The sequence below is a fragment of the Arachis hypogaea genome, chromosome 5 (assembly GCF_003086295.3).
Source record: "Arachis hypogaea cultivar Tifrunner chromosome 5, arahy.Tifrunner.gnm2.J5K5, whole genome shotgun sequence".
Lineage (NCBI taxonomy): Eukaryota > Viridiplantae > Streptophyta > Magnoliopsida > Fabales > Fabaceae > Arachis > Arachis hypogaea.
Window position 1 is genome coordinate 91922698 of NC_092040.1, and position 24009 is coordinate 91946706.

Genomic DNA, 24009 nt, shown 5'->3' on the forward strand with positions numbered 1-24009 from the left:
CAAGCTTAACTCGGAGGCCGGCGCCCGGGCAAAGTTGGCGTTCTGTTGGCACTTTACGCACTTTTTGACAAACTCTTTGGCATCTGCCATCATCGACGGCCAGTAGTATCCAGCTCGGATTAATTTCCTTGCTAGGGCCTTGCCACCGATGTGGTGCCCGCAGCAGCCCTCATGGACTTCCCTGAGGACGTAGTCCGTTTGGTCGGGGTGTAGGCACTTCAGTAGGGGTTGGCTGAGCCCTTTCTTGAACAGCTGTCCTTGGATGACGGCGTATTTGGCTGCTTCCCTTCTTAACTTCGCCGCGTCCTTTTCATCACCAGGGACTTGGCCGTGTTCTAGGAAGTTGGTGATGGGGTCTAGCCACGAGGAACCTAGGGTTGTCATGTGCAGTGCAATTGCTGGTTCTCTTGTCATGCCTTGGATGAGAGACCGGTTCCCCTCCCCTGGCTTTGTACTGGCCAATTTTGATAGAAGGTCTGCCCGTGTGTTCCTTTCTCTGGGTACGTGTTGGACCATGACCTCTTCAAATTTTTGGCTCAAGCTCTTGACCTTTTCCAAGTACTTCTGTAACAAGGGGTCCTTGGCTTGGTAGCTGCCGTTTACTTGGGAAGTGACGACTTGGGAATCGCTGCATACTTCCAGCCTTCTTGCGCCGACCTCTGCTGCTAGGGTCAAGCCTCCTATGAGGGCTTCGTACTCTGCTTGGTTGTTCGAGATGGGAAACTCGAATCTAACCGACTGTTCGTATACAACCCCATTCGGACTTTCCAGGATGATCCCGGCACCTCCGAAGGTCTGGTTGGAGGCTCCGTCCACATGGAGCTTCCACCGTGTACCCATGTCTTCGCCTGGATCTCCTGTTACTTCAACCAAAAAATCCGCCATGGCCTGCGCCTTGATGGCTTGCCGGGGCTCGTACCGTATGTCGTATTGAGAGAGTTCAATGGACCAAGTCATCATTCTTCCCGCCAGGTCGGGTTTCTGGAGAACTTGTCGGATTCCTTGGTCCGTTCTGACAACCACTTGGTGACTTTGGAAGTATTGTTTTAACCTTCTCGAGGAAGTTAGGAGTGCTAAGGCTAGCTTTTCCAACTTGCTATATCTTAATTCTGCTCCTTGCAGGGCCCTGCTTATGAAGTAGACTGGTTGTTGGGCTTTCCCGTCCTCCCGTATCAGTACTGCGGCCAGGGCTTCGCTTGTTATAGCGAGGTATAGGTATAGTGGTTCCCCGTCCCTTGGCTTCCCGAGAACGGGAGGTGCCGCCAGGATTTCCTTGAAGTGTTGAAAGGCTTCTTCGCACGCGGGTGTCCATTCAAACGCCATCCCTTTCTTCATGAGATTAAAAAATGGCAGGGCCTTTGTCGCCGAGGCTCCGAGAAACCGGGAGAGTGAGGTCAATCGTCCTGCCAACCTCTGGACGTCCTTGATACAGCCCGGGCTCGTCATCTGAAGTATTGCCTGGCATTTCTCCGGGTTAGCTTCTACCCCTCTCTGAGTTATCATAAATCCCAGGAACTTGCCGGCTTCCATGGCGAAGGCGCACTTGAGGGGGTTCAGCCTCATACCGTGTTGACGGAGGGACGCAAATACACTTGCCAGGTCGTTTAAGAGGTCGTCAGGTCGTGTTGTTTTTGCCAGGATATCGTCCACGTAAACTTCAACCGTTTTCCCTATGAGGTCGCGGAATATCCTGTTCATCAGCCTTTGATATGTCGCCCCCGCATTTTTCAAGCCAAATGGCATTACCTTATAGCAGAAAGTTCCTCCTGGCGTTATGAACGCCGTTTTGTCTTCGTCTGGTCGGTGCATCGGTATCTGATTGTAGCCGGAGTAGGCGTCCATGAAACTCAGATATCGGTATCCCGCCGCGGCGTCGACAAGTGCATCTATGTTGGGGAGGGGGAAGCAATCTTTGGGGCATGCTTTGTTAAGGTCGGAGTAGTCTACGCACATTCTCCACCTGCCATTGTGTTTTTTCACCAGTACCACATTTGAGAGCCATGTCGAGTAGTCCACTTCCCGTATGAAGCCTGCTTCTAGGAGGCCGGCCGTTTGCTTGGCTACCTCCTCTGCTCTTTCGGCCGACATCTTTCTCCTCCGTTGAGCTACTGGACGTGCTTCCGGCTTGACGGCTAGGTGATGTGAGATGATTTTTGGATCTATTCCCGGCATGTCGGCAGGTGTCCATGCAAACAAGTCCCTGTTGGCCCTTATCATCTCAATCAAAGGCTCCTTCAGCTCATGTGGGAGGTTCTTGTTAACGAATGTGAACTTTTCCCCTTCGTCACCGATACTAAATTTCTCCAGGTCCCCTTCTGGTTCCGGCCTCGGCTTGTCCTCTACTCTGGCATCAAGGTCGGCTAGGAATACGCCAGATGCTTCCTTGGACTTCTTTCTGAGGGAAAGGCTGGCGTTGTCGCAAGCGACCGCCGTCTCGAGGTCTCCTCTTATGGTCCCAATGGATCCATCATCGGTAACGAACTTCATAATTAGCAGCTTGGTGTTGATTATGGCTTCAAAATCATTGATTGTTTTTCTTCCCAAGATGATGTTGTAGGCTGTGGAGTCTCGGAGGATTACGAATTCGGCCATTGCCGATCTTCGGCCCTGCATCTGTCCTACCGAGATTGGTAGGGAAATGACTCCGTCTGGTTTGATGAAGTGGTCGCCTAACCCGATAACCCCGTGCTGGTGAGTCGTTAGGTCGGCATCCTTTAGCCCCAGTGCGTCGAACACGTTGCGGAACATGATGTTTGAATCAGCTCCTGTGTCGACAAGGATCCGTTTGACGAGGCTGGTTCCCACTCTGGCCGTTATGACCATGGGAGGGTTTTCCGGGGCGTCGTTGAACCATTGGTCTTCTGGGCCGAAAGAAATGGACGGAGGTTTTTTGGTACTCTGCACCGGTGGAGATGAGATCGCCAGAACCTTGGCGTCTTTCTTGTGTGCCGACCGGGACTTTGGTGCAGTGTTTTTTGCCGTTACCACGTTTATCACAGTGAGGCCATGGTCTCTGTCTTCGGGCTCCTGTCGCCGCTTGGCCGAGCGTATCTTGCCTTCCTCGTCCTGATCGCGATAACGCCTTCTCGGCTCCCTGATGAGATGGGAGAACGCCGCTAGCTTTCCTTCCCATTATCGCTTGTTCTAATGCATCCTTCAGGTCGAAACAGTCATGTGTTTGATGGCCATATCCCTTATGGTAATCACAATAAAGGTTCTTGTTTCCACCTGTGCGGTCCTTGAGTGGTCGGGGCTTCGGAAGAATTCCCTTCTCAGCTATTTGTTGATAGACTTCCACGATGGGGAGGGTGAGTGGAGTGTAGTTAGTAAATTTCCCAACTCGAGGGAACGGCCTAGGTGCTTTGTTTGATGCCTCCTCCCTAGCCTTTTCTTTTACTCTCTCACCGTCTCCACCGGGCTGCCGGGCCTGGCCGTAACCGGACTGCCGCTTATTGGCAGCCACGACTCGGCTGACCTCCTCGTCGTTTATGTACTCCTTTGCCACCGTTTGGATTTCATGCATTGTCCAAACCGGCTTCGTGGTAAGGTGTTTTCGGAAGTTCTCGTTGAGGAGGCCGTTCGTCAGGCAGAGACTGGCCACCGAGTCGGTTAAGCCGTCGATTTCCAAGCATTCGTCGTTGAACCGATCTAAGTACCTCCTGGTCGGTTCACCCTGTCTCTGGGTTACCCCGAGAAGGTTGATAGGATGCTTGGCCTTTGCTATTCGCGTTGTAAATTGAGCCAGGAAGGCGCGGCTGATGTCTGAGAAATTGTAGATGGAACCTTGAGGGAGGCCGTTAAACCATCTGATCGCCGGTCCTGCTAGGGTTACCGGGAAGGCGCGGCATCTTACTTCGTCGCCTACTCCCTCTAGATTCATTCTGGCTTCGAAGGCCGTGAGATGTTCTAGGGGGTCTTGAGTCCCGTCATACCTCATGTCCGTTGGTTTGTCGAAGTGTTTCGGCAACCGGACCTCGAGGATAGATCGGTGGAACGGGGTGGCACCCATTATGACGGGTTGCCGTGTTCTCTCGGATCTCCCTTCCCCGTCCTCATGGCCTCTTGCTGTTCGGCGGGTTGTTCTGCCTCGGGAGTATATGATCCTGTCGTTCCGCCTTCTCATTACGGGCGACTCCTCCCGCGTGCTTTCCGCTTCCGTCCGGGAAGCGGATGTACGTCGCTGGTGGCTTCGGTGAGAGTCTTCCTCCTCGCTTCCGGGAGATGGGGTAAAGCTGGGATCGGTAGACCGTCCATCCCGCTCCCGGTCGGCTAGCTGTCGCTCTAAGTTCTGGACCCTGTGGCGTAGCTCCTGCATTATTATGGCGCTATCGCCGCCCGTTCCCCCGAAGGGTCGTGTCCTCGTGTGTTATTGGGGGGACCTCCGCCGCCCCCTCAGTGAAGCGACGGAGGCCGCCCCCTCTGCTCCGGCTGCTCGAGCTTGGTCACCGGGGCCCAGCGCGACTTCCATTTAGGCAGGTTTCCCCACAGACGGCGCCAATGTTCGTTGGTCGGTTTCCGAACAGGTCGGGTGGATAGATGTAGGGGGGAGGACGCCTTGGCTTGGGTCGCGCTGCTTACGGGTAGTCGAGTAGCCGAGCACTTGTTGTGGAGAAATAATGAAGAGGGGGTGCCACCTGCAAAGACACTCCGACGCTCAAGTCAGCAATGTGCAGGCGAGCAGAATAAAGGGTTGAAGAGATGTGACGTACCTCGGGGGAAGAGCCAATCTTCCCCTTATATACATGTCAGTAGTGGGCCCCTCATGGGACAGGCCCATATTCCCAAGGACGCTGTCCAGCGGCCGTGTGTGTGCCGTACAGGACGCGTGTCCGGGTCGGTTGGAGGGCGCGTGTCCGGGCCGGGTATTGCTTGGGTCGGGTCGACCCGCGCTGATTTTGGGCCGGGCCATAACATATATATATATATATAAATGCATGATGTCGCATGATGTCTGTTTTATTGCTAAGATATTAATAAAGAATTATGAATATGCCTACCATTAAAAACCAGTTTCACCGCTATTAAAGAGAAAGTTGTTAGTACAAAAAGGTGATAAGTATTCAAAGTAATAGAATTTAAAAATATTTAAAGAAAAAACATTGTATTTTGTATCTAACATCTATGTTCAAATTGTTCACTAAATAATTTAGGGGTGTTTATAGATTGGATCCGATTCGTATATCCGTGGTCTTTATCCAAATCCAATCCGAAAATTACGGATATAGATTCAATCCGCAAGGCTATCGGATCAGATCCGCACCCTAATCGAATTGGATTGCGGATTTTGTGTAGGTATCCGCATGTTCGATCTGCATATCCGCGTATCCGCAAAAATAAAGAAATAAATAAATAAATATTATTTTTATGTTTTATTTCAACTAATAATTATCATATATGTTGTATTATTTTAATTTATTATTTAAGAAAAATATATTTAATATTATTTTAAGAATAAATATATTTTAAAAAATAGAAAAAATAAATTTTATTGATATTTTTTAGTAAGAATAAACTTTTAAAAATATTTTTATGTTTTTTGGATATATCCGACATTTGATCCGATCCGCAAATATGCGGATCGAATCCAAACAAAAAATATAGATATTAGATCCGATCCAATGATTTTAGTACAAATCGGATAAAAATTTTGGCCATATTCAATTCGATCCGATTCGATTCGCGTTCACTCCTACTAAATATATATTTTGTATGTTAGAACGACAAACACAAATTTTATTTAAAAATTTATTATTGACTATTACGTTATTATAAATAGAAAGCAGAAATTAAATTCCAAAATTTACTTAAGCGGGCTGATCATTTGACCGTCGGTGATTCAAACACTGTATGATGACACAACATTTGTTTTGGTAAATGATCACATTAATAACGCAATGAAACCCGTGCTTGTTTGGTCAGTTACTTCTTTAACTGGTATTTTCGTGTTTTGTCCAACGAATTTATTTTTTTTTATCCATTTAACACAAAAATTTCAGGTGAGCCCATTAGTTTTTTTTTTTTTATCCAAATGGTATCTCTCAATCCGATAGGTTAACGACTAATTTGTTGCGAATCTGAGCTTCATTTAAAGATTTATCGCTGGCCAATGAGTTGCTATATGCACAAAACGGGATTCGAACTCCCGATACTTGTTTAAGCGGACGAGTGAGTTGACCACTCGACCAACTCAAGTTGGTTGGTGAGCCCATTAGGTTGATTCTGCCTTTTTTAGAACCTGGATCTTCTTACCAGCCCAATGTAGTAGATATGAGATGGGCTTTTGCAACTACCAAAAATGAGGAGGATATGGGCTTTTTGGCGTTTCAGTTAGGCCCATTGTACATTCATAATGATTGAGGTGACAGACAACAGACATGCAAATCTGCGAAAACAAGTGAGGCGTTAACACACTCAAACTCCAAGCTGTTGCTGCTTATGGTCAAAACCAAAACAAAAAATAAAAATTTTATTAAAATTAAAATAAATAAAAAACAGGAGCGAGCGTCATTGTGTCAAAAGGTAGCTCTCGATTTTCCTACGATCGGTACCTTTCTTTCATGCACCGATCATTCTCATTACAAAATCGAATTCTTCTAGGGTTCTGATAAATCCTCAATCATCATTGTGTATTGAATTAGTTTCTGGTGAACTCTGTGATCCATGAAGATGGATTTAAGGTCCGGTTACAAGGTAATACTTCAGCTCAATTTCAATTTTTTTGTTTGTATTTTTATAACAAAATAAAAAGAAAGAAGAAAAAAATATAGTTTTTGAGAAGTTATATCTGTGCATTTTTTTAATAGTGGGTTAACTCTGAGTTTATGGTGAATTTGTGCTTGTTTAGAAATTAATAGTTGTTTAATTCGATTAATTTGAATTGCTGCAGGGGGTTGTTGGGCTTGTTTTCGGCAACGAGAGTTCTTCAGATGCAGATAGGTAAACTAGTTCTTAAATGTTATTGCAATTGGAAGTTTTCTGCAAGTGTAGTCAGTTCCTACCCTTTTCTTTTTTCTGATTTCATATGCTATAAACTTATAAAGTAATGGGACCTCAAGAATGTTCGATGTTCTTGCTTTGCTATACGAATGTTGTTTAAGCGCATTGTGGATTGGTCATTTGACTGAATGTTAAGTGAGAAATTCACTCTGCTTAACTAGTTTTCTTTAAATCTTTTGTGTTGTATTTAGTTTCCCTTTACTATATTTCATCGTTTTCAATTATCCAGATACTACTTATTTATTTATTTTTATTTTGAATAATCTGTTGCTTAATCTTACTACATTAATGAGTTCCTAATACTTAATGCTACATGCTTGGTATTTATCTTGTAGCTATGTTGAGCGGTTGCTTGACCGGATAAGCAATGGTAAACTAGGAGATGATAGAAGAAATGCTATTATTGAGCTTCAGGCTGTTGTCTCAGAAAATCAGGCTTCCCAGTTAGCATTTGGCGCCATGGGTATACTTAAACGAATTGTTTTGTTCTGTTTTCCTTTTATTTATTTTTTATTTTGATGATTAATGCTTCTTTGCAGGCTTTCCTGTAATGCTTAGCGTCTTAAAGGAAGAGCGTGAAGATGTTGAAATGGTGACAAACTTTTCTTCCTTATCTTGTCTTCTTTCTAATTGTTTTGTATTGCTCAAGGCCTGGGCCCTGATCCTCAAGTCCACCATTAGTTATTAGACAAAATAAGGGAAATAAGAAATAAAAAAACTAGAATGTGAAATTTCTGAGCTTGTTTTTCGACAGCTTAATATGAGATTCATAGTCCAGTTCACCATGCTAAATCTAGAACTCAATACCATCTTCTCTCTAGGACTATGCAATATGCTGAATCAGTATAATGGTCATATTTTACAGTCTGTCATCCCTAAAGCAATTTCCCAATTTTGGCTTTGAGCTTATCCAGTGAACTTATTTACTTTTTCCTTTGGGGAATGATAAACTTTCCTCAGTCTATTTCCCCCGTTTTCTTTTAAGATATTTGAGATACTGATGCATTACTCAACTTACTTCACCGTGTCATATGTTGCTTTTGTTAATCTCGTTTAATGATGTGTATAGCCTCATAGGGCATAGGCTTTGTTATCTGTTATTGTGTTTGTTTATGATTATTGAGTGAGAATTCATTGCTGCATTTCTTTATTTCTCTTTCAACCCTTCTACGGTTGTGTGTTTTTTTTTTCCTCGTTTTTTCCCCCTCTCAGATGTGAATTCCCTCTCATGTATTTCTACCATTTGCTTCTAGTATCAAGTCTGAATAGTTTATTAGTTAAGATTACATTGAATTGTCCATGAAGGTTCGTGGTGCCCTGGAAACTCTAGTAAGTGCACTGACTCCCATTAATCATGGAAAAGGGTCAAGTAATGAAGTTCAGCCAGCCTTGATGAACACTGATTTACTTTCTAGAGAAGCAGACAGTATCTCTCTCCTTCTAAGTCTGTTGGTAAGAATTTCCTTCTAATCATGGGATGTATTTTCAATTATGTCGCAAGAATTTTGCTTGACTTCTACGCTTATATTGCATATAGATAATCATTATATCGTTTTCGTCATTTTTCCTTTGGGGTACTTTGACAGGAAGAGGATGATTTCTATGTGCGATACTATACTTTGCAACTGCTGACTGCCCTTCTCACTAATTCTCCACAGAGGTATTAGTATCATAGATTCGATTTGGATCAGTTCCTGAAATTTTTAAATCATCTTTCTCAGTAAAGACACTTGCTGGATTCCTCTTCAGGTTGCAGGAAGCTATATTGACCATCCCTCGTGGAATAACACGGCTAATGGATATGCTCATGGATCGCGAGGTACAAGACTTGAAAGCTCCGCAGTCTTCTCAGTAACTTTTTCAAACTTAATTGTTGTATTTTCTCACATGGCTACACAATATATATTTGTTTAACCCTTCGTATTTATGTTGGCTGGTAAAATTTCAATAACTATATTGGTGATAATCTGGTACTCTGTAAAAGTATTTACCTATGGAAATTGGAATATTCTAATATGGGTTGCCTATTGATCCTCATTTTGAAAGAAAGCTTGAAATATAATAATCAAAGTTTACCTCCAGGTAATAAGGAACGAGGCCCTATTGCTTCTTACTCACTTGACGCGTGAAGCTGAGGTAAACTTTTTGTTCTACTAGTATTTTTTATATTTATTGTGTTGGATGATAGAGTGTTTGTCTTATTTAAATTTATTTAATGATTATAGGAGATTCAAAAGATTATCGTCTTTGAAGGTGCATTTGAGAAGATTTTCAGTATCATAAGAGAGGAGGGAAATTCAGATGGTGGAGTTGTTGTACAGGTGATATATTAATACTGTCAGAAAGTTAAGTAAATTTGTTTTATGTGCTTCATGATGAAGCATACTAACCCATGGTTATGGTCTCTAATTGGAGCTTCCAAATTTAGATTTCCTCAAGCCTTTGTGCATACAAATATTTTTCTTTTGGGATAGATAATAGGAGTTTAGTTAAATGAGTCTTGCAAAGAGCTTACCTGTTTTGTTTTCTAATTATGATGAGCTAGTTTTGTTTACGAGTCAATATTATTATTATTATTATTATTATTATTATTATTATTATTATTATTATTATTTGGATAAAAAGTTATAGAACAATATGTTCCCAAGCTATTTTGAGACATTATGTCTTTCCATTACCAATTCCTTCAGATTTGTATAATTTATCACCTTTTGTTTATGCCAAGTGTTGAAAAGTGCTTTTTGTGATTTTTGGTCAAGTGAACTTCATTGGACGTTGAAGAGCTTATATCTAATAATTACAAATTCTGTGGATACGGTGCAGGACTGCCTTGAATTGTTGAACAACTTGCTTCGTAACAATGCATCCAATCAGGTTTGTTGACTCTGTTCTGTTTATTCAGTTCTAATCCTGTCCTGGTACTGACTTCAAATATGTATGGTTTAGGTACTGTTAAGAGAGACCATAGGACTTGATTCATTGATATCAATTTTGAAGCTGAGAGGAAGTGCTTTCTCTTTTACTCAACAGAAGGTTAGATTCTTTCAAATTTTTGCTCAAGTTTTTTTTTAAGTGAACCCATATAGCTAACCTTTTTTATAAACACCCTGCTAGTAGACAATCAATCTGCTCAGTGCATTAGAAACCATTAGACTGCTTATAAAGGGTTCCGAGGCTGATACTGGGAAAGACATGAATAAACAGGCAAATAAGGCAAATTTGGTTCAGGTTTGTCAAGAACATAGTCTTGTGATGATTGCAGACAGTAGCAATCTGGTAATCTTATACATCCATTTTATGTTGACTTGATTTTGATTGTAGAAAAAGCTATTGGACCATCTTTTGATATTAAGTATTGAAAGCCAGTGGGCACCTGTTGCAGTTCGATGTGCGGTAAGATATGCTCCCTCAATTTAACTATCAAAAACAGAAAGTTTTCTTCTTTATTTGCCTCTAGCAAAAAGTTTCTGTAATAAAGCTCTAGTTACATTTTATTGTATAGATAAAATGCAATGTCCTTTGTATCCTAAAGTGATAAAAAGAACTGGCAATCTTTGTTTGGTTGCATTGTTATATTTCATTCTGTAGAATAAACAACATCTAGATATGGTTGTTGTCAAGAACTATTGTCTCAAAAAGGGGTGCTCGGGTTGATAGTGTTTTACTCTGATAGGCAATGCAATGTATTGGTGATCTGATTATTGGAGATTCAAAGAATCGTGATCTTCTTGCTAGCAAAATTCTTGGAGAGGAGCCACAAGTTGAGCCTGCTCTAAATTCTATACTTAGAATCATTTTGAGGACTTCTAGCATGCAAGAGTTCATTGCAGCGGATTATGTTTTCAAATGCTTCTGTGAGGTTGGTTATGCATATAGATTTTTAGTTAATAAAGTCTGATACACGTTTCTTTTCTTTTTCTTTTCTTTTGTTTTTTTAACATGTCCCGTTTCTACTTCACTATCCCCCCCCCCCCCCCCCAAACAACAATCTATTTTGATTTACCTTATCTTTATCTAAATCAGAAAAACTCTGATGGGCAATCAATGCTGGCTTCTACTCTAATTCCACAGCCATATTCCATGAGTCATGCAACCCTTGAAGAAGATATCAATATGTCTTTTGGAAGGTTTGCTTTGTTGTTGATGCTTTAGGACCGCACTTAGTTTTTTTTTGGATTAACTTAATGTTGAAAATTGCTTATAATCATTTTATCAAAATCTTACAGATAGATTCATTGTATTTTGTAGATATGAAAATTAAATTTGTTTGATATAACAAAGCCTTGTTCATTTATAAATCCAAAATAATCACAATTTGTTTGTATGCTTCTCTCAATCAGTTTAATACTGTTAAATTGTTTCCATTTCAGCATGCTATTACATGGTCTCACTTTGGGTGAAAACAGTGGTGATCTTGAGGTATGTAATATTAATATTAGAAAATGATGATATTGGGTGGCAATTCAATGAACTATAGTTTTTTGGTTTTGGTCTTGTACAATGGAAATTGATTTTCTTGATTTTTTTTACTTTCTGAGCAAAAACCATATGGATAACATTGTGTCAATAATGTAGATTTGTTGCAGAGCTGCAAGTGTTCTATCTCATATATTGAAGGACAATCTCCCTTGCAAGGAAAGGGTATGCAATAATTCCCTACCTCATTGTATTCTTAGCTTTATTCTAGTACTAATTCTGGTCGAGGTATGACCAGAGTCCATGTTCTCTATAAATGCTTTATTTTTAGCTCAATGACCAAATATTTTATCATAACCAATGGTCTCGAGTCGAAATCTTGGAAGAAGAAACTTTATTTATTTATTATTTAAGAGAAAGGCCCACGAGACCAAATCAAGTACCCCAATTCTCTTTATATATAGGTGTAGAAGATAACTGGATTGGTCAACTGGAAAATTAATTATGCTAATAAACCAAAAGATGTATGATTTTTGAATAATCCCCTAATTGATTCCTAGTGATTTTGTATTGGACAAATTAGTCCCTTGTAAAAAAAATTGATAAATTGGTGCCTGATTTTTTAGAATATTAGCCAAATTAGTCCTTGATAAAATAACAGGACAAATTAGTCCCAAATAATTTTAAAAATAGACAAAGTCGTCCTGAATTTTTCTAATTTGGGAATTAAATTGTCTGAACTTTTAAAAGACAAGGGACTAATTTGTCTATTTATTTTGTTAGGGACTAGCTAATTTGTCTATTTATTTTGTTAGGAACTAATTTATCAATACAAAAATTGTTAGGGAACAATTTGGGTATTACTTGTAATTCTTTTGTTTGTTATGCACGCACTAACTTTTAAAAAAGTGAGAAGTTAAAATAGTTTATTATATTACCATAGAGCTAATCATGCTGCTGCCACTAATATATCCTCTTTTATTTATTTAGTCTCTGTCTTTTGTCCCTCTCTTTGCAGCTTCTCCTTCTAGTAGTTGAATAGAAGTTTTAATACCTTAGGGGGTAGTTTATTTTTCTTCAATGCTTTTAATATTCTGGTTGTGTAAAATTAAGAGCCAAAGACAATGCATTTTTCCCCCTACAACGTCTTGTTGGGTTTTGTTTTCGCTGCTTATACACCTGTTTCTGCTGTACCTTTTTTGGTTGTTAGATTATCCATAAAAACGGAAACTTTGGTTGTGTTTAGAAAAATCTTATGAGAAAACTTGCAGGTTTTACGAATTGAAATAGAGCCACCCATGCAATCTTTAGGAGCTCCAGAGCCACTACTGCATCGAATGGTGAAATATTCTGCCCTTGCTTCTTCCATGAAAGGCAAAGATGGAAAGTCTATTACATCAGCAAACTCTTATACAGAAGTCATTATCTTGAAATTACTGATTACCTGGCTAGCAGACTGTCCAAGTGCGGTACAGTGCTTCCTAGATGCTCGCCCCCACCTTACTTATCTTCTTGAGCTCGTATCAAATTTGTCAGAAACAGTGTGTATAAGGGGATTTGCAGCAGTGATCTTGGGTGAATGTGTTATCTATAATAAATCCACTGATAACGGAAAAGATGCATATGCCATTGTTGATGCAATAAGTCAGAAAGTTGGGCTCAGTTCATACTTCCTAAAATTTGACGAGATGAAGAAGAGCTTTGCTTTTGCCAGTGTGGAATCATCTATGACCCGTAAATCATTCGCCAGATCTTCAGCAGCCAGCATGGCAGATATTGAAGATGTAGATGAAAATGATTTGTCTGAAAAGAAATCTCCTGATCATCCAATTCTTTCTTCTGTCTTGGATTCTTACTTTGTGAATTTTGTCAAAAAACTGGAGGCAGATATTAGAGAACAGATTGTGGATGTTTATAGCCAACCAAAAATCAAGGTGGCGGTAGTTCCAGCAGAATTAGAGCAGAAAAGTGGTGAAAGTGACGGCGAGTATGTAAAGAGGCTGAAAACTTTTGTTGAGAAGCAGTGCTCTGAGATACAGGTATTGTTTGTACTTATCTTTTCCTTCTATAATATCCTTATAAGTCCCGAGTTTGTTCCTTGTGTGCTAAAATCAACCGTCAAATGTAAGATAATTTTACTTGTGTGATTCTAACTGGCATTACCATTTTTCTTAAAGTGAGACTCTAGTGTTGGTTTAATGTTATGCATCTTGATAAGATTATTTTGCAAAGTCTTTGCTAGGATGTGCTACGGTCAACTACATTACTACATGTTTAACAAGTTGTTAACCGAGATTATTTCTGATGGTTTCTTCTCTATAAATCCCTAATGATAAGAAATTAATACTGCAGGCTCAGAATCTTAATATATCACTTTTAGTTGGATACTTGGAGGAGGATTTAATGGTGGACTATTTTATTACCTGAATTTGATAGAGGGCATTACAAGAATAGAAAATACATAAACTATAGTTGCCAGTGTGGTCCAACAAACATCAATGTGAAATTCATCATTTTACTATTCTTAATATGTATTCGATGTTGTGGTTCTTTGTATGATCATTGATCATTATTCCAGGATCTCCTTGTTCGAAATGCCACTTTGGCTGAGGATCTGGCTAAGACAAGTGGAGGTAGCAGAAGTTTAGAGTCTGACCAAAGAGTAAGTGGGGCCTCAGAAAGAGTCCAAATGGAGAAACTCCGAAGAGAATTCCAAGAAGCATCTCAAAGGTTGGTGAACCTTCAGGCAGAAAAGGCTAAAGTTGAATCAGAGGCAGAAATGTACCGGAATTTAGCCGGAAAGATAGAAGCTGATCTAAGGAGTCTATCCGACGCCTACAATAGTCTTGAGCAATCCAACATTCAAATGGAGAATGAGTTGAAAGCACTTAGGAAAGGTGGGCCCTCAACATTCCCAGATGTGGAAGCAATAAAAGCCGAAGCAAGGGAAGAAGCTCAGAAGGAGAGTGAGGGAGAGCTGAATGATCTGCTTGTATGCCTTGGCCAAGAACAAAGCAAGGTGGAAAGACTTACTGCTAGATTGCTCGAGTTGGGGGAGGATGTTGATAAACTACTTGAAGGCATTGGCGACGAGGCAGGGGCCGGTGAAGATGACGAAGATGATGATGATGATGATGCCGAATAATATATTTCAACTACGCCCTGCTAGCTTCGTGTTACACATGTCATGTTGAATTGTACAGTCTAACACAATTTGTTGAGAATGGAGCAGAAGATATATTCCATGGTTGAATCTGTTATGATTTCTTCAGGACCCTGTTTCTTGCTGGTGTTTTTGCAATATCATTCTCTTTATTTCTCCCTTTTAGTATTGGCGAATCAAATTTGGAGAAATAATTTAAAGTTCAGTATTTGTATTCTGTTGATATTTTAGATGAGGACTCTCTTGTTATTGTATATCTATGAAAATTATGTTATTTATTATTTAGTCGTTTCTCCAGCCTTTCCTTTTCATATGGTTCAGAATGAAAAAACTTGTTAATACTTTTCCCTTTTTCCCTTTTGGGGGTTCTACTTTATTATGCAAAGAACTCCTTGTTTCTGTTTGATTTATCATTACTTGTTATGAGATTATTGTGTCATGATACAACTTCTTCCAAAAACTTAAGTCGATAGGAAGAGATAACATATGATTATATCTCTTAACATTGTGATATTATGAGAAATACATTCTTATAGATTGAATCAAAACAAGAAAAGATTCAAGTTCACAAATTGAATACAAAACTGACATAACAAAAATGGATAGTACTCTTAACAATTGTCAATGACATCTCTCAGTTATTACACAGTAGAGCTGAATAATTATAATTAATAATGTTTAATGATGCTGATAAAACTCAGGCTCATTATTTGTTGTGGCCTCAGCATGATATAATAATATTCATGCACTTTCTATTTTATGTACACCTAATTAGGATCCTAGAGACCATGTAAATAAAAATGAGCATTTTGACTTGCATTAAAACTAGATCAGTGAAGGCCATAAAGAACCTTAAGAGGGTCTAATTGTCCACTGCAGTAGCTAGATGAAACAGTAGAGATCTCTTGATACCCTTTCCACTCTTCAGAAGGCTTCAAGACAATAGGGTTCTCAATGGCTGCAGAGTTCATACATATCATGAACTTGTAATCATCAACTCCTAAATCAGGTAGAGTCTTGCCTTTTCTGTCCCATGGATTCCATACAACTGCACCAATATAAGTATATATAACAAGGTGTTAAGTGAGACATAACAAGATAATATGCACCAATTGATATTGTCAAATAGTTTTACACTGTCATTCAATCGGTACTTGTAATATGAAATTGGGTAAAGTATCTTTTTTTTCTTTGAAATTTGCCAAATAATTCAAAAGTTTTCTTTTGTTTCAATTTGCATCAAATATATCCATGACAACTAAATTTTCAAAAAATTTAGGACTAATCTAGTAATAATGCATGATAACTATCTCTAATTTACTTGTGTTGATGGTTGGTTCTTGTAAAATTGTTGCTGAATTGGTTCTAAGTTTTTTGAAAAATTAGACGTCAAGGGTATATTTGATACAGAATCAAAAACTTTTAGGATAAAATTGAAACAAAATAAAACTTAAGAGTATATTTGAAACTTTTAGCAAAGTTTAAGAACAAAAAATATACTTTATCCTAGGAAATTTTATACCGATGGTGCATACAGATTAAATCCGTATTTAAAAATTTAAGATGACAAGTAATACGTAGTTAAATGTTGTAGAAATTTTTATGAACTTTTAACTATTCAACAACCTGCATCAGGCATTGCATTCTTCTGAAGTACAAAAGTTCTCTTCTTCTCATGGTCTATGATTGCAATTTTTGAAGGGCTGCGCAAGTACACCCTGTCAATCTACAAGGTAACACAATTATTAGAAATTTATGAAATTCAAATCAATTAATTAAAAAAAAAAAGAGAGATGTCTTTCTATACAAAAAATTTATGCTTATGATGTGAGTTCTAACCTCAAACCAATTGAATGAAAATATCAAAATTCAATTTAATATATTCATACCTCTCCATCAAATGTAATTGCATCTGCTTGTTCTGTGAACCTTGATCTGTTCATCAGATTGTCAAAGTAATCAAGTGTCTCCAATCCCTCAATTCTCACTTCACTGCAAAAGTGCACCATTCATTCAACTTTTCTTAGTCACTTAATTAAGAAACATGTTACAAACTAATCAATTTGATTCATAGCAACAATCATTTCTATAAACTTTTGCATACCTGATATCTGATACTGATAGATAGTTGCATAGTGCAAATGTGAATGAGAATGCTTTGTTATCAGTGTTTCTGACTCTTGGGATCAGAATCAACTTTCCAGGACTGATAGAGATGCGAAGCCGGAACTCAAAACTGCGAAAAATTTACATATAAGCAGTCTATTTCGGCAAGCAATTCGCTACTTTTGTGATTAACTGACAAGTATTTTTTTTAAAGATATAATTCAGTACTACACTGTATGCAGAATTTGGATTGAATCAATGATTACCTGCGAGGTGTCTTCAAGTCAACTCCGGTTGACTTGAGTATCAAGTCAACTGATGATTGATTGTCTGATGGTGGTAAAGGTGAAGGGTCTCTATCCAATGACCACATTCTGTTTCTTGTGAATCCATATTGTTCAAGTGAACCAAGATCACCAAACTGAAAATTCAAAAACTTTAGGACTTAAAGAAGCAACTATAAAAGAAGTTTTGTATGATGAAAAAAGTGTTAAACAAACTAACCCTTAGAAAGCATGATGATATGCCTCCTCTGATTGCTTTAGGCTGTTTCCAATTTCCCTGATTGGTAGAAAAAAAAAATCCCCATAAATTACATTAATTAAGCATGTTTATAAATTTCTCCTATCGACTGGAAAAACAAAAATTCAAACAAGCACATGGAACGTTCACACCCACGTTTAAGAGAGTTGATCTTGGATTTGAGAAAGAACATGAGTTTAACTTCAAGCACTAATTAATTATTGAATTTAATTTTGATGCACTGCTAGTAGAAAGTAGTTTTTACACGTGCATCTAATTACATAACATCATATCAATAAAAATAACTACCTTTCACATACATTGACCGCGTGAATGGTCATCCAAAAGAACGGATGTGATTGCACGACTGTTAAAACGCTTTATATTATTAGTGCATCAAAATTAAACTCTTAATAATTATGCATTTTCAATGGAAATTAATGTATATTGTTGTTAACATTGCTGTAATGCATTGGATTTAAAAAGTGGAAAGAATCTTATTCCCAGACACACACCACTATGGTTGTTAGTAAAAGAAAGGGAAAAAGATCCTCTAAAGTGACAATGTTAGTAGAATAGTAAACTGATGCTTTGATCACTTTTAAATTTGTAACATTTATTATCTGTGAATTCCACCATCTTAATTTAATGGTGATTAGTGGTGTACTTTTTTCACTAAGTGACAATACAACTTTAGAGGATCGGGATCCGAAAGAAAGTAGAAGAATTTATTTATTTATTTATTTATTTATTTATTTATTTTTCTTCTTTACCTTGCTGCTCATAAAAAGTAGCTCTTCCTTCCTTTCATTCTTCCAAGAAACAACTTGTCCTCCGTACAGAAGCACCTGAAAAACACATCAATTCACAACAATTGGTTTCTGCTGAAATTTGAAGTTGAAGCTTCTAACATCAGATCAATTTTGTTAAATCCATGGTAGCATCTTCAGAAAACAGAATAAGGAATAACAAAAAAGTAAAAAAAAAAAAATTGTTCGATACAAAAATTCTAAAAATGATTATTAATTAAGTTCACACTTCCAAAGTATCAAAAAACTATTTCCAACTTAAAAACTTCTATATCTTATTTCAGAATTTGATACTAAAAATTGTTCCTAGAAAACTCATACAAGAGAATATATTCAGGATTCATTTCAATATGCACTTTACATATTTTATGATTAAATCATGAATAAGAAAACAGAAAAAGAAGAAGAAGAAGAAAAACAACCTCAGCTGAAGAACCCTTAGGTTCAGTTAAAATAATTCTTGGCAATCCATGTTTGTCATGATATATGTTAAACGGCATCGAAGATGATGATGTTGGATGCAACAACCTTGTTCTTATTCTACTCTTCACTCTCGCTATGCTCCAATCCAGCTTCAACAAACCAAAACCATAAACATATATATATCAGAGAAACAGAAACACATGTTTATAACTTTATACACACACACACACACACACACACACACACATATATATATATATATATATATATATATATATATATGTTACATGAAACTAGCGTAAGGTTGAACCAAGGTTTACCCTTTTGGCAACTCAAAGGACCCTTTTAAAATTAATGAAAAAGAAACAATTTTGCTGTTGAATTCTTTGAAAAGAAAATAATGGGGTGGCTGTGTTTTAGTCAAAGACTAAGCTTGAATTGAAGTGTTCATGTCTTTGGTGCTCTAAGAGGGTGTTCAACAATGCAAGTTCATGTTGGAAAATGTGTATGGTATATATAAAGCATGTCATGGATATTAAAAAGAAAAAAGAAAATTGTGAATGGAAAAAGGGAGACCATGGTTAACGTTGGATTTGGACAATAATGCCCTACATTTATCAACCATACTTTTCATATATGAATTTTTTTTTTCTTTCGGTGTCAAAATCACATGTATGGTTTATTTTTCTCGCATGTATTTTTGGTTATTTTATCGAAAATATCCCTCCTTTTTATTTTCAAGAAGCTTAATATATTTTTTTATTAGAAATATAATTATTTGTGTATATTTTTTTATTCGTTTAAATTTTTAGTTAAATAATTTTATAATATAGTATCCAACATGGTATCATAATATTAAAAAAAAAAAGAAAATTTAGCATGTATAAAATAAATAAAAAAATACAAAATACAAAATTAATATACCAAAAAAATATTTTTTAGATAAATATATCATGATGATATATAATTCTATTATTTTTTAAAAAAATTTAATAATTAAAGGTTGTCTACATAAATAACCTTCAATAATTATACAAACAATAATCACCAAAACTAATAATTTATATTCCATTGTTTTTATCCAAGATACAAGAAAAATGGAAAACAACAATAAAGAAATGAATGCAAGGAATCTTTTTTGCCCTCATGCTCTAATAATGCCTATTATTATTAAGAAATAAGAACACATATAATATTTTAAAATTCCTTTTGTGACCTCGGATTCTTTTGTTCCTCATTATCATGTCTTTTTCAGAAGTTAACCATCAAAATGTTATCCTCTGGTTGGTCCAGCTTGTACACGTAAGCACTTCTATATGCTGTGTCATGTCACTTTACAATTTTACATGCAACTCTTTAGTATATTTTATTAAAAAATGTTTAAGTATATTATTATATTGATATTTCAGTAATTTTAACTGTTAATTTTAATTATAAAAAATATATATAATATATAACTAAGATTAATAATTAAAAATTATTAAACTACTAATATATCAGTATATTTAAAAAAAAATTTATTTTATTATTATATATTAATAAAGTTTAATTGTGATCCAAAATGAATATATATACGAATGAATAATGCTAATTACATGAAGTTTCAAAAGTTAAATTGATAGCATTATTGAAAATTGAGATATATTGACGTGAATGGTGTAGATAAATTCTGCCTAGTGTTCGATATTTTCAAGGAATGAGTGCGGAAATTAGGCACTCTAAATAAATAAATAAAAAACATTAGTTGATATTAGTTGTTGACGTGACTAAGTTGAAAATTTCATGCACTGAGATAAAAAGTTACTAGCTAGAGTATCAAATTAAAGAAGAATTTCTTCTATAATTAAATATTTAAATTTATATGTTAGTTGTTTTCATTGATGTAGATGTGAAAAATTTTCTCCTTCCTTCAATTAAAGAAAAGAAAAACTAAGGATAAAAAAGATCAATCTCGTTAGGTCTATTTTTTTAATTTTATAATAGACGCTAATAGTTTTTGAACAACTAATATGCATTTTTTAGATTTTTGTTTTGTTAATTAAAAAATAATTTAAACTAAATAATTAATTAATTAATTAATAACTGTATTATTATTATATTGGTGTTAGGAATATTTGGTATATAAATGGTATTATTAAAAAAATATCAACAATCTTAAAAATATCTACAATTACTTGCAAAGCTTGATCACTCAAAGTACCATGGAACTATATATCCTTATGAACGTATTCTTCAATTACACTCATATATAAAATGATTCAACTTTGATATTTTTGAATCCTTTAATTTATTACCTTAATTATTAATTGACAGGCATTCTTCTTCTTTTGGGATATCTATTGGCGTGCATAATTTTATTTATTTTCATTATACCTAAGAATCTTGTTGATATCTTCAATTTAATCTTCAGACTCATCGTTAATTAAATGTTGTTTTGTTTACTCTCAAATTCATACATAATATTATCATTAATTAGCATATCACTACTAATAAATATTCAGTATATATGACTTATTTGTTTATTTATTTATCATAGCGATAGATTAATTAATTCCATAAACTGGAATAATATATATGCTTTTTATAAATTTATATTTTATTCTTCATCGTACCTATTATGAAATTAATTTTTTAATTTAAATTAATAAAAAACTAATATAAATAATTATATCTCTTCTAACACTCATTTTTAAACAAGTGTCTCTTTTAGATTTATTTGATTTTTCATAATTTTTTTCACTTTTTATTTATTTTATGTTATTTTTTATTTTTAAAATTTATTAAAGATTAAATTTTAAATTTTTTAAATATAAAATTCTAATACTATGTCATAAAATTATTTCTTCTAAAAATTTAAACTAATAAAAAAACAATTTCAATTATTATATCTCCATGTTGGTATTCTTGACCTTCATCATCCATAGACTATTTATATTTTTATAGTATAGTATTAAACAGATGATGATGTATTGTCATCTTTATCTGTCTAAAATTTTGTGACCACATAAGGCATATTCCTAGCTATCTAGTATCTACATTTTCCGGCAAATATCATCTACAAAATTAGTCATGTATGTTTGTAAAAACAGAAAATTTATATCTATAGTCTATCATGTTTAATTAATTTTGTATATTTCTAATTGTAGTTTCTTTTAGCTTTAAATTAAAGTGTGCCGATGATACATATATATTCATCATATTTTAAGCTGAAAATGAATTTTATCCAGATGAATGAGATTAAAAAAAAATATTTACATCTTTTGATTATAAAAAAATTATTATTTTACGTTACTAATTACCTCTTTTCTAAGTATTTAAACGTTAAAACTATTATATAAAAAAATGCAAATGATTTATATTTATCATTTGGCACCAAAGTGACAAATTTTTAATATATATGTCTCCTTGAGTTATATTAGTTAAACTATATTTATAATTAAATTTTTTTATGAATAATGCTATACATTCAAATTTTTTTATTAATCAAGTTTAATTAAATTAATTTAATATAATAAAATTTAGTTATAATTAGTATTATTTTAAATTTTATTATTTAATTTAACTAAATTTAATTCATAAAAAAATTAAATGTGTAGCATTAATTTTTTTTATTGGGTGCAAATTAAAGGGTGTAGAAATTAAAAGCTATAATTAAGGTAGAAGTTGCTTTCTGTCTACGCAGATATGGGTGGAGAGAAGAAAAATTAGAAAGGAACAAATTAAATGTGGGCCTAAAGCCTTAAGCATATCACCATCTTAAATACTCTTTCCTATTTTCTGCATAAACCCTTACATGGGAATAGAAAATGACATGCAACTTTAGTATTATTTATTATGGACAAGTTTTTCCTACTTTATGTTTTTTGTCACATAATACTTATAATATAATATTGGAAGGGCGGTGGTATGAGGTGACACCAAATTAAAGCATATTGGAATGAATAACAGTAGCCTATGTTCCATAAAAGACCAATTTATCATGTTTCACAAAGTTCAATATAACTTGAGAAAAAAAAAAAAAGGTTGATGATATGTATATCATACACTATATATAGTCTTTTGATAACAACAATTACCTCTTCATGTTGGCAGACAAAGGGTGATTGTATCATTTGGTGAGTGATTGATGCGATATTATCATTATTTTCTTAAAGTAAATTATAAGTAGCTTTGAAAAGTTAGTATGAGAATAAATGTCAATTATGTAACGTTTGAGAGGAGAAAAAACATGGGGATAGGAAAATTTCTTAGGATGAGAGATTTCAATTCAAGGGTAAAATAATGGTAAAACATTAACTTTGAGGTCAAAATCCTCTAAGAATTGGATATATATATATATATATATATATATAGGGTTCGAAATATCATTATTTATATTCTTTTTTTATATTAGTTTAAATTTTAGAAGAAATAATTTTTTAAAATTTGATTTTTTTTAATTTAAAAAAAATTAGCAAAATTACATAAATTTTAAAAAGGACTCTTATGCAAGAGAACGTATTAAATATATCATTCATATATTTCTTTTACGAGGTTAAGCTTGCGAAAAAATTAACCTAAATAAAAAGATATGCATGTTAAATAAATAGAGAATAACAATTTAATTTGATTTGTTAAATTTTAATTGATTCAATTTAGTTTTTTTTAAATGTGACTTTAGACTATTTTTTTCATTTTGGGTGAAAGGGAAGGGTAACAAAGAAAAAGAAAAGCAAAAAAAAAAATAGAAAAGACTAAACTAAATTACTATATCAATTAAATCTCTTAAGTAAAGATCAGTATTGTTACGGTGGATAACCGAAGATTGATGGGTTAAACGGCGTTGATTGGCCCAAATGTGTGAAGGAGGAGGATTTCGAATGGGTCTGCAACTCGGAGGTCTCCGTCTGACTTGTTCGTGCGAGGAGATGGGGGTGGTACCTGCAAAGACACTCCGATGCCTAAGTTAGCAAGAGTGTGAGCAGGTCTAGAGAGTATTGGACTTAAAGATACCTGAGGGGTGTCAGTGTATTTATAGTGGTGAACCAATAACCACCGTTGGAGTAGTGCCATATTTTTAGGGTGTTAACCGTCCCATTATCTTAGGGAGGTTAAGATATGGCTCGTGGAAGTGGTTAGAGAGATTCTAGGGGCAGTTACTCATTTGAATGAGTGTTTATCCGCCAGCTAATCTCGTGCCCGACTTCTATAGAACAGGTCGTGGTGAGTACCGACTTCATAGGATGAGGATTGGTACTGGTGAGGCCCAACCCTTTGGATTAGGTATTTTGCTTGATCCTGGGCCTTTATTATTGGGCCAGGGTATGAACAGTGTCCCTACTCGAGCCCAATTTTTTCAAGATTTGGGTTCGAGTATTCTGTTCGGGGTCGTAGCCGACTTGTTGGAGGACCGACGTGATTTTCTGTGTCCTTTTGGTTCTGATAGTTACGTCTAATCAAGCGTCATGTCGTTAGGGATGTGCGTAGGTCTTGATAACGGTGCATTCTCATTAATGACTGCCCCGCTTTTACCATTATGTCCCTTAGCACGTTTATAAATACTTTCGCTCTTTTTCATTTTTTGTTTCTGCAACT

General features: G+C 35.8%; 2 protein-coding genes across 4 annotated transcripts; one reads left to right on the forward strand and one right to left on the reverse strand.

Moving 5' to 3' along the window:
• The first annotated feature begins 6374 nt into the window (after window positions 1-6374).
• On the forward strand, window positions 6375-14856 carry LOC112801921 (golgin candidate 6). 3 transcript variants are annotated; one of them, XM_025844870.3, is made up of 20 exons: window positions 6375-6519; window positions 6639-6690; window positions 6887-6936; window positions 7332-7459; window positions 7536-7588; window positions 8302-8448; window positions 8583-8656; window positions 8746-8815; window positions 9079-9132; window positions 9222-9317; window positions 9820-9870; window positions 9943-10029; window positions 10114-10224; window positions 10318-10389; window positions 10670-10855; window positions 11020-11123; window positions 11367-11415; window positions 11572-11637; window positions 12684-13451; window positions 13991-14856. In XM_025844870.3, the coding sequence occupies exons 2-20, from the start codon at window positions 6661-6663 to the stop codon at window positions 14555-14557; spliced, it is 2763 nt and encodes a 920-aa protein (XP_025700655.1). In that variant the 5' UTR covers window positions 6375-6519; window positions 6639-6660; the 3' UTR covers window positions 14558-14856. The 3 variants fall into 3 exon arrangements, with proteins under 3 accessions (XP_025700655.1, XP_072093545.1, XP_025700656.1); XM_025844871.3 differs by having other exon boundaries at window positions 6397-6544; XM_072237444.1 differs by having other exon boundaries at window positions 6375-6690.
• A 309-nt stretch (window positions 14857-15165) lies between these two features.
• LOC112801923 (putative glucose-6-phosphate 1-epimerase) lies at window positions 15166-19009 on the reverse strand. The gene is made up of 9 exons (XM_025844872.3): window positions 18756-19009; window positions 18435-18584; window positions 17977-18051; window positions 17186-17242; window positions 16948-17102; window positions 16680-16811; window positions 16465-16567; window positions 16202-16301; window positions 15166-15623 (listed from the first exon to the last, which is right to left on the reverse strand). Exons 2-9 carry the CDS (start codon window positions 18510-18512, stop codon window positions 15406-15408), a joined length of 918 nt encoding a protein of 305 aa, XP_025700657.1. The 5' UTR covers window positions 18513-18584; window positions 18756-19009; the 3' UTR covers window positions 15166-15405.
• Window positions 19010-24009: the final 5000 nt, after the last annotated feature.